Source organism: Lolium rigidum, chromosome 7 (assembly GCF_022539505.1).
Source record: "Lolium rigidum isolate FL_2022 chromosome 7, APGP_CSIRO_Lrig_0.1, whole genome shotgun sequence".
Taxonomy (NCBI): Eukaryota; Viridiplantae; Streptophyta; class Magnoliopsida; order Poales; family Poaceae; genus Lolium; species Lolium rigidum.
This window is the reverse complement of record NC_061514.1, coordinates 155,173,258-155,185,820: the sequence shown is the minus strand read 5'-3', so window position 1 is coordinate 155,185,820 and position 12,563 is coordinate 155,173,258. Positions and strand designations below refer to the sequence as shown.

At 50.5% G+C, this 12,563-nt stretch overlaps 1 protein-coding gene across 1 annotated transcript; it reads left to right on the top strand.

Annotated features, from left to right (window-relative positions):
* The first annotated feature begins 2,703 nt into the window (after positions 1-2,703).
* Positions 2,704-3,976, top strand: LOC124672167 (forkhead box protein C1-like). Its single transcript, XM_047208442.1, has one exon. The coding sequence runs from the start codon at positions 2,828-2,830 to the stop codon at positions 3,974-3,976; it is 1,149 nt and encodes a 382-aa protein (XP_047064398.1). The 5' UTR covers positions 2,704-2,827.
* The last annotated feature ends 8,587 nt before the right edge of the window (positions 3,977-12,563 follow it).

Genomic DNA, 12,563 nt, shown 5'->3' with positions numbered 1-12,563 from the left:
TCTAAGCTGACTGTTCAAGTTCATGGCATGTTGGGAATAGTGAGACAAACTGTGCTATTTTAGGAATAGGACAAGCCTTTCTGGAAATGGACAAAAAAATGGAATTTTCTCTGTTAAGTCTACGTTTTTTTTTCGAAATGGGGAGCAAAACCCCGGCCTCTGCATCGAAACGATGCACACAGCCATTTATTTATTATTCATAGGTTCAAAGGTTTAGTTTTACAACTCATGGGTCACATAAGATGTACATCAACCAGCGTAATAAAATGAAAGTGTACTCATGCATCATGTAATCTTTTAAAAAGCCGCCAACCACCCCGGTTGTAGATAGCCCGAGCAACCATCTCCAGACGGATGCATCCAGAATCCATAGGCGCCCGCTGCGCCTCCGGAAGAAGATAAGACCACTCTCGGGTCCAAGTGGGTAGCCATACGGATAACTCCGTAAAAAGTGAGCAGCTTCCAATCTTGTTAAAGACCATATCATTTCTACAGTTCCAAAGGGCCCAAACTAAAGCACACACACCTAGACGAATTCGAGCTTTAGTGTGCTTCTCAACTCCATTTAGCCAATTTCCGAACATATTCGTAACATTAGCAGGTGGAGGAATATCAAATGTAAAAGCAATGGGACTGATAGATCTTTCAGACACCTGTGGAAAAGCAAAATTCCTCTGAAAATAAAGATATGGTTGTGATTGATATGGCACAATGCAATTGCAATAAAAGATAAACTTGCTGAAGAGGAAATGGGTTGGAAGTGCTTCCTGCCAGTTTTGCCGCAAAGATGAAACCATATCACACCTTTTCTTCGAATGTGCAGCAGCAAAATATGTTTGGAGCACAGTTGCCATGGCTATAGGAGCGCTTGATAGACCTGGGAGTTTCACCCAATTCTTCTGGTGGTTCTCTCGCTTTGTTCCAGCCAGCAGAAACTTGCAAATTGCCGGACTGGCTACTATCTGTTGGGCCATTTGGAAATTGAGAAATAGAGCTTGTTTTGAGAAAAGTTAATCGAATCTTCTAATGAGCTAATCAGTTTCTATGTTGTCTTTATGAATTACTGGGCAGGTCTACATAACCCATCCGATGCAGAAAACATCAAGGTTGGCGCTGATGGTCTTCTCTGCCTTGCTGCTGCAGCTGCTGCTACATCGTCGTCGTCGGAGAGGCAAACTGCCAGAGAAAATATTCACCTGACTGATAAAAAGATGATAGATCCTGATGTGGATAACATGGAGACTGATGAAAAATGATGCATAATTTGCTGCTGGTGATGGTTCCCTCCCACCTATGGAGTAGACTCTACCTGTAGTGGCCTGGTGATGCCGGTGCTTGATCTAGTTGATGGCTTTTGGTTTTGGCTGGTTGGTTTTGGTGCTGTTGATAAGTTGTATAGAACTTTACCCTGTAATTTCTCTCAAAATGCTAGCAGTAGGCGGCGATCCGCTCTCCTATTTTTTCTTTATGCTTTTTTACGAGAACAACTGCTATTTTCGTTCTCTCATAGTAATGAAAATCGATCCAATGTTGGGTCGCTTGGAAAAAATACACACGTGCTGGCCGCGCTATGTCTGTGGTATTGCATTTGCGACTGAAGGCCGCATGTGGGCCACGGCGAACAAGACAGTCGTTATGTGTCGATCCGCTAGGTAAAATATTAGCCATAGTGTGTTCGTTTTGACGATTCATTTGCGTTGGCCGGTAACTAGAAATGCCCTAGCACACCTCGTGCCCTGATTTTCGCGAACAGCATGGGACGCCATGTTTGTCCTAGATAGATCTACGGTGGTAGCTAGCGAAGGCTATCTATCTGAGGTGACCGGTTCCAACTGTTGGAAGTATGCGGATACAATCACCGTCGGTTAAAAGACCCAAGGCCGGGCATCGAGCTTTGGTAGCTACTACTGTAGTTGTTGCAAGCAAGAAACACCAATGAGCAATGACCATGGAGTGCATCATGGTTTTCTTATCCACTGGTTAAAAGAGGACAAATATACATGACACGTGCAAACGCGCAGTCGTGCATCATCTCACCCCGGTAACGGTAATAAAACCACAGTAATTTTGACTGGACACATTAGTAGATGGTTGTTACCGAGAGAGAGCATCAAGGTGGATGGGTGCGCCCGTGCGTGTGCCTGGATTTTCTTTGGGGAAAACCCAGGAAACTTGCAGAAACAATCACTGCCGGTTAAAACACCTCAAGGGCATCGACCACCGACGACGGTGGTAGCTAGCTGCTGCAAACAAGAGACACGCACGCGACAAGAATGAACAATGGCCATGGAGCAGGGACGATGCAGTACAGTAGGGAGTATTGTATTTGTACATCACGAACTTTCATCCAGTGGCCACGGGACAAGTGTGCACGACACGTGCAAACGCGCAGCCGTGCACCATCTCATCATGGTAATAAAATTACTACCGTAATTTTGACTGGACACCCTGCGTGAGATGGCTGTTACCGAGAAGAGAGCATCAAGGTGGATGAGACCTGGAGGTGGAGGCACGCGCGCGGTCGGGTGCGCAGCCCCACGTGCCCCTCCTGACCGCGCCTTGTCACCCGCACGAGCTGGACAAAAACAAACAGGCGCGAGTGGCGCTAAAATAAGCCCAGCGCCGCACCACGCCGCCCCTCCCTGCCACTCTGCTCCTCTCCTCTGCAACCGCATCCGCCTGCGCGCCCGTGCCCTCCATTCACCAAGCTCCACCTTCCCCATAGCTGCAGCCGCGGCAGATCGAGATCAGCACAGTAGCTGACCTCATTCGCTTGCTCGTCTCCAAGCTCCAGCTGAGCACGCAAAGATCACGAGCCAGCTCGAGCATGGAGGAGAAGGCGGCGGAGACGGTGCCGGCCCCGGCGGTTGCGGTTGCCGCCGCGGGGGATCTGGACGTGACCTACTGCAGCGAGCACCCCTACCCGCCCGGCGCGGCGGCGGCGGCCGGCATGGCCGTGGGCAGCGGCATCTGCGCCTTCTGCCTGCAGGAGAAGCTCGGCATGCTGGTCTCCTCCTCCAAGTCCAGCCCCTTCCACCCGCCACCTTCCTCCGTCACCCCGACCACCCCTCCCTCCACCAACATGCCCGCCTCCGACCCGCCCCACCCTCCCGCCGCGGCTGTCCCGCCGCAGAAGGCCAAGTCCTCCTCCTCGTCCGCCACCACGGTCGCGAGCGGGCTCCGGAGGAGCAAGTCCGTGGCACCGCGGCCGGACGAGCCGCCGCTGTCCGCCGCCGGGGTCGCCGCCGACAGCCCCCGCAAGAAGAGCTTCTGGTCCTTCCTCTACCCCTCCTCCGGCGCCCACCGCACCGCGTCCTCCTCCTCCTCGTCTCTGCCCGGGGCCGACGGCGCCGCGTCGGCGAGGAGGAAGTCCGTGTCGGTGGCGTCCTCCGCGGCGTCGGCGTCGATGGGGCGCAGGCTGGAGGCCATCGAGGAGCCCGAGAGCCCCGGCCGCCGCAGCGAGGGCTCCTCCTCCTCCTCCTTCGGCCGCAAGGTGGCGCGCTCCCGCTCCGTCGGCTGCGGCAGCCGCAGCTTCTCCGGCGACTTCCTCGAGCGCCTCTCCACCGGCTTCGGCGACTGCGCGCTCCGCCGCGTCGAGTCCCACCGCGAGCCCAAGCCCAAGGGGAGCGCTCCGGCCCACCTGGGTGACGGAGACGATGACTACGAGCAGCACAAGATCAAGTGCGCCGGCTTCTTCGGCGGGCTCGGCGCCGCGCCGCCGCCATCGTCCTCCTACTGGCTCTCCGCGCCCGGCAACGGCGGGAGCGGCGCTGGCGCCGGCGCAGGCGGCAGCGGGAAGGCGCCTGGCGCGCGGGGCCACCGGAGCTGGGCGTGGGCGCTCGCGAGCCCCATGCGGGCGCTCAGGCCGACCAGCTCCACGTCCAGCAAGTCCATCATGTCCGCGCACCACAACCGCGCCGCCGGCGGCGGCAACAACATGCCGACGGTCGGTGGATCAGCGGTGGCGACGAGCTAGCTTCGTCTTCCGGCTGCGATCATCAATGGCCAGCTACTGGATCGTCCCTCTTCTGCTTCAAGAAAGTATACTGCTACTACTGCTGCTGCTGCTACGAAAATTACTCAGTTCTCCGTTCAAGCGAACAATGGAATGTGCCGTAGATCAAGCTCTAGCTTGGTTTTCATTTGTAATTCTCTCCTGTTTCAGTGGAAATAGAAATGTTTCAAATTCATGTGTTGGAGACGGGACATATCACATATGCATTCAGTTTTGTAATGGTCAAATTTGGGATTTGTAGATCTGTTCAACATGCAAGTTGTATTCATCGCTGCGGATCGATTCCTGCGATCGTAGTACTCAAATTTTTTCGACACAATAGCTCCGAGCTCACGTTGGTGCACGTGATTGCCAGAAAACCCGCACACGACATTTTACCGTAGTAACTATATAACCTGCGGAGTAGTAAACCGTGAATCATTCATTCAGGTCGATGACGTCAGTAGCAGCGGAACGTACAGTTTGACTGGAACCCAGCCTGTTCTGAAGCCGAGACAAGTGACCACCGTCGGCGGAGTGCTCTGCTCTCTGCCGCCTGTCTGCTGCGGTGCTCCTACAGCCGTTGGTGATTTCAATGACGCTACTGGATCACCCATCTTCTCAAGCATATATTGGGCAAATTTGAAACGGAGATCGAGCTACGTATACTCCCTCCGTCTACAAATGTTAAGAGCATCCCCAGCCGTTCGACCCTCTAAGTGGGGGGCAATATTTTCACAGTCGAACCCCCCGCTTTCGCTCATCAGCGGCGATAGATTTAAATATTGTCTTCCCGCTACTCAAAATAATCACCAATGTCCGGCGATCGGATCAACCACATTCCGGCGATCGAAACTAGACGACTACAGATTCATCGGCGGTCCCGTCCTGAGCAACGGCGTCTGGCGCGGCATCGGGCGTTGCATCGGTGTCTGGCGTGGCATCGTCAGGCGAAGCATCATCGTCTGCAGTTGTCGAAGCGGCGGGAGTAGACGTCGATGCGGAGGACGAAGGAGCCGACGGTGGCCGGAGGATGTCTTGGCGATGGGCGTCGTACCAAGCCCACGTCTCCTCGTCCATGTTGGCATCGTTGCCGCCTATCAGGAACGCCAGGTCGGTGTTCTTCTTCTTCGTCGCGCCTATTTCCTTGAGCAAGACAATCCGGACGCCCTGGTTGGCGAGCATCGCCTTCCACCGCACGTCGTGCTTGTCGTCCCTCCCGGCGGCGTGCGCCCTCGCGTCGGCCCAACAATTGTCTAAGGACGCCTGCAACCTGTCGGCTGGATGGCCGGCCTTCTTCTGCTCTTTCAGCTTCTTCTGGCCTTGCTCGGGGCGGCCCGCCGACGCAGCAGGGGCTGGATCGTCGGGGTTGTACTGCTCGCCCTTGTTGTTGGCGAGATTCTTGCGCACCGCCTTCCACTTGTCGCACTCCGAGATGCGGGCGAACACGTTGAGGTACTTGAACATCTGGCCGCTGTTGTCTGCCGCGTACAAGTCGAGCGCCCGCCGCATCTGCAAAAACAGGCCGGCGATTCAAGATTAAACCTAGGCGATGTAGGGTCGACGGAGGAGCAATGGCAAGTGAGTATACCATTGCTTCAAAGTCCTCGCCGCTCGCAACATGTTTGTCGATCTCCTCCTGTACGCCGTGCCACTTGCTGCACGCCGCCAGAACGATCCCCCAATGGGTGCCCATTGCCTTGTCGCCGCGATCCATCACCGTCGTGTTGAAGTATGGGTTGACGAGTTTGTGCTCGTCGAACGCCACCTTGACCCGTTGCCAGTACGTGTCATAGTTCTGATTGGCGCCGGTGATGCCGTTCATAGACACCGTCTTCCAAATTTCGGCGAGGCACTCCTCTTCTTTGCCCGTCCATTTGATCCGAGGATCGGCTAGCGGCGAGTTCTTCTTCCTTCTCTTCTTCTTCCCCTTGGACGGCGCCTCCGGGGCTTTGGGCGCTTCCTCTTCGTCGACGTCCTGGTCGACGTACGTCTGCTCATCTTCTTCATCGACGTATTGAGTACCGCCGTTCTCATCAGCGTGGTGATCGCCCTGGTCGAGGTTGGAGTTGAAGCCGCCCCGCGACGCGACGACTTCCGTCGCCCTTGCCTCCTATTGTGTGAAGCTCGGGCTCGACGCGGCGGCCATGGAGCCCAACGTGATCATCTCGTGCATCACGGGCTCATTTGGCGGCGGCATCCCGGGGTTGGAGAAGGGGAGCGGCCCACGTCTCAGGGCAGGCGAGACGCCCTCGTACATCGCACCGTCGTAAGTAGGCGGTGAAGGCGTAAACCCGGCCAGGCCAGCGGCGGCGTAGGTGTCATTGAACATGGCCGTGGCCGGCGACGCTGGCGAGAAGGAAGGAGATCCGACCATACCTTGGGTAGGCCATGGCCCGGGGAATTGGGTGATGCGCGAGCGGCCGAAGTTGATGGAGATCAGCCTCGCCTGTTCCTCCGCCGCCAGCCTCTTCGTGTTGCACTTGTTCTCCCTCTCCGCCCGGCCGCGAGTTTCGTTTCACCGTTGCTCCACATCCGCCGCCCACTCCGCGTTTGAGATGCCCGGCAGCCTCTGTTTTGGTGCCCGCGGCTTCCTCGCCTTCGGCGCGCCATCGGCGGCGAGCTTCTTCGGTGGCATGGTTGTGGAAGGGAAGAGGAGGAGCTGCAAATGTGGGGGAGAATGGCGGTAGCTTCGAATTTCGGCGGGAAAATGGTTCTATGCGGCACAATTTGGAGGGAAAACAAAATTAATGGAGGGAACTACCAGTTGTGTCGCCGACAACACGGGCCCGCTTGACGTTTCGCGCGGCTGGGCCTCAGGAAGCCGGGGATGGCCTGGGCTCTCCAGACGGATGAAAGGCCTAATCCGGACAAAAACGAGGAGCTGGGGGCGCGGCTGGGCCGTTTTCGTCCATCCGGATGAAAAAAAGGCGTCTTGGGGGCCTCGTCGGGGAGACGGCTGGAGATGCTCTAAGAGCATTTCCACCCGTTCTCCAAACGGCGCGCCGATAAAAAATTGTTCTCAGTCGCACGCTCCAAAGGTCATTTTCGTCCGGTGCGGCCCAATAGGGTATCTAGCGTTCCAAGCCGGTCCCCAGTACATAGGGGACGCTCCGGACACGCCGAATACAACGAAATGCGAGGCGAGGAGTGGCGGGTCCGATGCGTTAGCGACTCACGAATGAAGCGTCGCAGCTTTGTCTTAATGGCGACGGAGGGGCAGGCGAGACATCTTGTCGGCGCAGCGCAGCCTCCACGCGTCGGCGGCGTGCGCAGGCCAACGCGTGTTCCCGCGCTTTCTTCCCGCCGCTTCTAGCCTCTTCCCGTGCTATCTTCCCGCCTCTTCTAGCGACATCGGCGTCTATAAAAGGCCACCACCGCTCAATGGTAGCCACCACAGCCACCGGCACCCCTTTCTCCACCGCAAGCACAACCCTCGTCACATAAACACGTCCCCAAACGCTCGATCCGGCGCCCTTTGGGGGCCGCTTTAGGGGACGCAGCTGGAGATGCTCTAAGAGAATCTCCAGTCGCGTCCCCCAAACGTGTGGTGACCCAGCATACCACTGCATGGTGTAGTATGCAAGTCGTTTACATAACACCAATGAAACACCGTTCCACTAGTATTACATCCCTCAGAGTGCTACAACAGAAACATATGTGGGTCCAAGGCATGTCTATAGAATTACAACACAGACGCTTCACAAAAGATCAGCACAGCCTCCTACTTTTCAATGAGGTAAAACTGCAAATAAACTCCAGAAGAACGACCCATAGTCTAACCTATCACGAACTCTATCTAAAGAGGTACTTGACTGGCTAGAGAGGCTTTGAATGGATTCTACCTAATTAGGAGCTAGGATTAGTGAGCTTATTCTCTTCTACTGCTAATCTAGGTTTTATCCATGGTGGATGTGGTGTTTTACTCCTCTGTCAGGATCCTGTCTTTTGAAGTAGTTGTTGGCTCCTCGGTCTTCAAGTTGCACTGTAGACCTTCCTTTAATGCCTTCAGATCTAAGCAAGGGATTCAAAGAGGGATGAGTACGAGCATACTCAACAAGTTCATTATAGGAAAGAGGTGTTTAATGCACTAGCTACAGCCATAGACCAGAAAGTCCTAGGCAATGCAAGTTTTTGTAAACATTTTTTCAAAAGGTTGCTTTTATTCTGAAGAACTATGTCCGTCAGCCTTCACCGGTTGCTAGAATTTCATGGAGTTCTTTTCCAGCAGCGTTCGCAGTTCCAAACCCAGAACAGGGAGTGACAAGTCACAATTTGATACACTCTGCAGAGGTGTGTTACTTTATCCATAAGAGATCTTATCCTTGTTGCCAACCGGGCATCTTTCCCGTCCACACTTCCTTGGTGTGAGGCCAGGTATAAGTCACAGCCAATCACTGGGCCTTCCCGCGACCCCCCATACCCACCCTTTTGTAATCCAATGGCCACGATTGACTCATATGATCGATCCCTGGGCCATCCTGTTACAATCCATCATAGGTACAACCTGCAGTAGAAGCAATGGGCTTTGTCCCCCGGGGCTTCCTCACTGCCTAAGCATAGCCCAGCTGGTCACCTGCGATTGTACCCGTTGATATGCGAGAGGGAAAAGAACAGTTGACTACTCCGTCCCACTCCAGATCTTATGGTAAACACGGTTATTACGGCGCAAGAACCAGTGAACGACATTTGTTCTTAATCCTATGTGAATATAAACCCATTGCAATGGAACCTCCACCGGACTCATACCATGGTTCTGTTGCCCACCACGTAGTTATATTCATAGTTATGAAAATAATCTTTTGTTTTTTATGCAAGAGTGATAAGTATAGTACTTTGCAAGTAATTTGATAAAAAATACTCAAATGACATGAGAAAGCGATAAACTTGCCTTTCTTGACTGCAAGATTATGCACTCAAGGAGTTCGATACGGGATAAATCCAAATTCTGAAATAGCATCATCATCCGGTAAGGACAATGTTTAAAAGATTGGCAAATATGCTATAATGCATAAGTATGAGATGCAATCGCACTAAGCGTGACCTAACCCCGATGATTTAGGATTAGTGAGTTGTAATGATTTATTTAGGGTGTGTTTCACTTTTAGAGTGGTTCCACAAACAAGGTTATTATTAGGGTTTGGTTATCTTAATATCATAAATAATTGGTATAATGCATAATAACAATCATATACACCAAGGAATACTAGTTGCATAATAATTAAAGAGCAGTTGTCAACTTTAAGTCCTATAGTGCATGGTTTATGATTACTTATTATATACTTCGAAAGGATAACTTTTGAAGAACATATTAATTAGGAAAAAATAAGTATTTCAAGTAGAAACTATTTGCTTTTATGGTTTACTATTGTTCTCAATTGAATTTCCTAATTAATTATTATATGCATCATAACAAGGTTGGATTGAGTTCCTAGTCATGTAGTGGTTGCATAGTTTGAGTTAAGCAAGGGTATATTAAGCAATTGATTATAAATGGTGGCTACCATGGTTGGTTATATCTTACTGGTGATAGATAGCTAGGGTTTATAGGTCCTATCAGGCATGGTTGTTGATTACTCTAAATCTACTTCAAAAGAATAACTATTGAAGAACATATAATTTAAGTAATAAGAAGTATTTCAATTAAGGCTTATGGTGTCTAGGGTTTGCTATTGGATTCATTAAGTAAGGTTAGTTGGTTCCCAAATAGGATGGTTCATAATTATTTATGTCGTTGCCTATTCGACGGTACCTCGGAGGAGGGATCCTGACGAGGGGGAGAAGAAGTAGGGGCCATTGGGCGGAGTGCACACGGGACGGTGGTACGCGATTTACCCAGCTTCGGAACACCTGCACGATGATAGGGCCTACTGCTGCTTGTTTGGAATTATCTAGGCGCTTTCGCGTTGTTACAATGAGTTGTGGTTGTGCCTCTAGGGCTCCCGGGATCCGGCTTATAAAGGCACGCGGATCTAGGGTTTACATGGAGAGTCCTAGCCGGATTACAGGTTGCCTAACTACGGTACAATGTCTTGCCGTGTACGTCAAGGATCCGCCTTCCCTTATACGTCGTACTGGATCCGGGTTCCACATGGGCCTCCATAGATCCGACTTCCTCCGAAGGTCGGTTGGGATCCGGCTTCCCTCTCCTGGGCTGGACTTCATCCTTCAGGATCAACAGCGACTGGGCCGCCCGATGGGCCACATGCCACACCACCATCTGTGGGCCACCCGGGCTTGCCGGATCTAGGCACTGTCGATGGTACACCCATGAAGTATACCCACAACAATTTAGTACTTGTAGGGTTTAATTGGATATGGGTACGTGATATATAAAATTCTGGAGATGGTTGCTATTAGAGTTCATCAGAATTGTGTGATGACAAATATGGATAATTAAGGATGATGCCCTTGGAAGATAGGAACTAGGGTTTACATTTAGAAGTGGTCCTACTTGATTATTTAGGTTTTATTGATATGCATACATGGAATACCAATTCATTAGTAATAAAGCTTCTATTATTTTATGGGACATGGATATGCATTTAGTTGCTAATTATGGATCTATGTGTGGAAAGGAAGTAACATGATCACATTTTATAACCTAGGGTTTAGGTTGAGAAGCAAGTTAGGGTTCACATATAAATAAGGGTTTTGGGGTTCTCACATAACATGATAAGGTTGTAGTTTTATTCAATATGGATTTGGGGTTTCCTATTTGTGATGCAACTCTTAAATTAATAACTTGATAATAAAGTTGAAGTTCTTAATATCTTTTTAAATAAAAATAATAATAGATTTAATGTTTGATTATTTTTAGAGGATTAATAATTAAGATAAATATTATTTAGGGTTTAAATCCTTCTAATAAGGATTTAATAAGTTAATGATAAAATAAAATTAGTTTTTGTTTATTATTATTTACTTAATGGTTTTTATTTAATTTATAAACTTTTCCTAATTGTTGAATTTTAATTGAATTTAGAAATAAAGAAAAGGCTTAAATAGTAAAAGTTAAATAATTAAATTTTTATTTAAATAAAGATTTCATATTATATTTTTATTGGATAGAGTTTATTTTTAAGAGTATTTTGATATCATATTTTGTTGACTGCCAAAACCCACCGGCGGGCAGCGGCCTTGTCAACACTGTAGAGCCGGGGGGAGCCTAGAGCTGCGGCTGGCTGAGACCCCTCCGAGCGACGGCCCGCAATGCTCTTCTGGTCACACGCGGCGTTGCGAAGTGCAAGGGCGTGCCACCCGACCTATACCTGGTCGGGAAGGTGATGAAGTTGCCTCGCTTAGTTTCTGCGGGGCATACATGTAAACGTTAAATACGAGCCTCGATCGGCTCTCGAGTTATCCTGTGAATCGGCTCAAAGAGCCGATCCACCCATGATCCGTACGGGGTGCACGAATACTTGGTGGTCCTGCTTGATCAAGATGAAGCTAATGAGATCTACGACGATTTAGGGTTTTCACCGCATAACCGGATCATCCTACTCCGAGGTTGGGCCTTGCGGCCACGCACGGTGCTCGTAAGCCGATCCTAAACAAGGCCAAAAAACCAACACGAAGTTGATCCTAGGAACATCCCGTTTAGGACTTGCGAACGCCACCCTACGTGCCACCGGATCCTCCCCCCATTGTAAGGCCAAACTATTGCGGATATTAAACTAATCCTTGTAGAACAAGGAGCAATCGTAACGGATCAGATCTACTAAATAATGATCAAGCGGGGTGCCGCCCCCACACCCGAGATAGGCGTGAGGACGGCTAGATATGCAAGGGTTGCACTACGTAAGCATGCTTAAACGAAGAACAATGCTAACCCTAACACATCTAATGATAACTACGTTGCTCGCCATCAAAAACGCTTCGAGTACGAGCAACGCATGAACAACGTGGGGCTTGTGCTGCCTAGATCGCAAGATGCGATCTAGGCAGACATGTCGCTTACCTGATAGAAACCCTCGAGACGAAGGAGTTGGCGATGCGCCGAGATTGGTTTGTTTTTGGGGTTGAACGTGAGTTGTTGTTTATTCCATAAACCCTAGATACATATTTATAGTCCAGGGGACTTTCTAATTCAGGCGTGCACCGAACCGTGCACGGGTAAAACTCTAACTTCTAAACTAAGATGCGATCTACTATATTAAGATACACGGGCTAACTAGCCCAAACTTTGCATATAAAGGCCGATTCACGTATTTCTTCCATGTAGATTCTTCAAGTCCATCTTGATCGCGGCCCACCTCTGATCCGGTCAAATTCTGGTGATAACACATGCCCCCCTGGTTTTGGAAATGACATTTCCAAAATCATTATGCTTTTCCTTCGAAGGGTCATGTCATGGCAGAGCAGAACCGTCGCAGAGCTTTTCATCATATCGCCTTGCCTTCTCAACTTCTCTGCACGATTTAACACCGTAGTTCCTTTTTCGTGATAGGCGGCTTCATTGTGCGCACTTCCTCCTGACTTTTTAGGCCGATCTCAATTCCGCGTTCATGAACCAAGAAGCCCAAGAATTGACCGGCCGTCACTCTAAATGCACACTTCTTTGGATTCA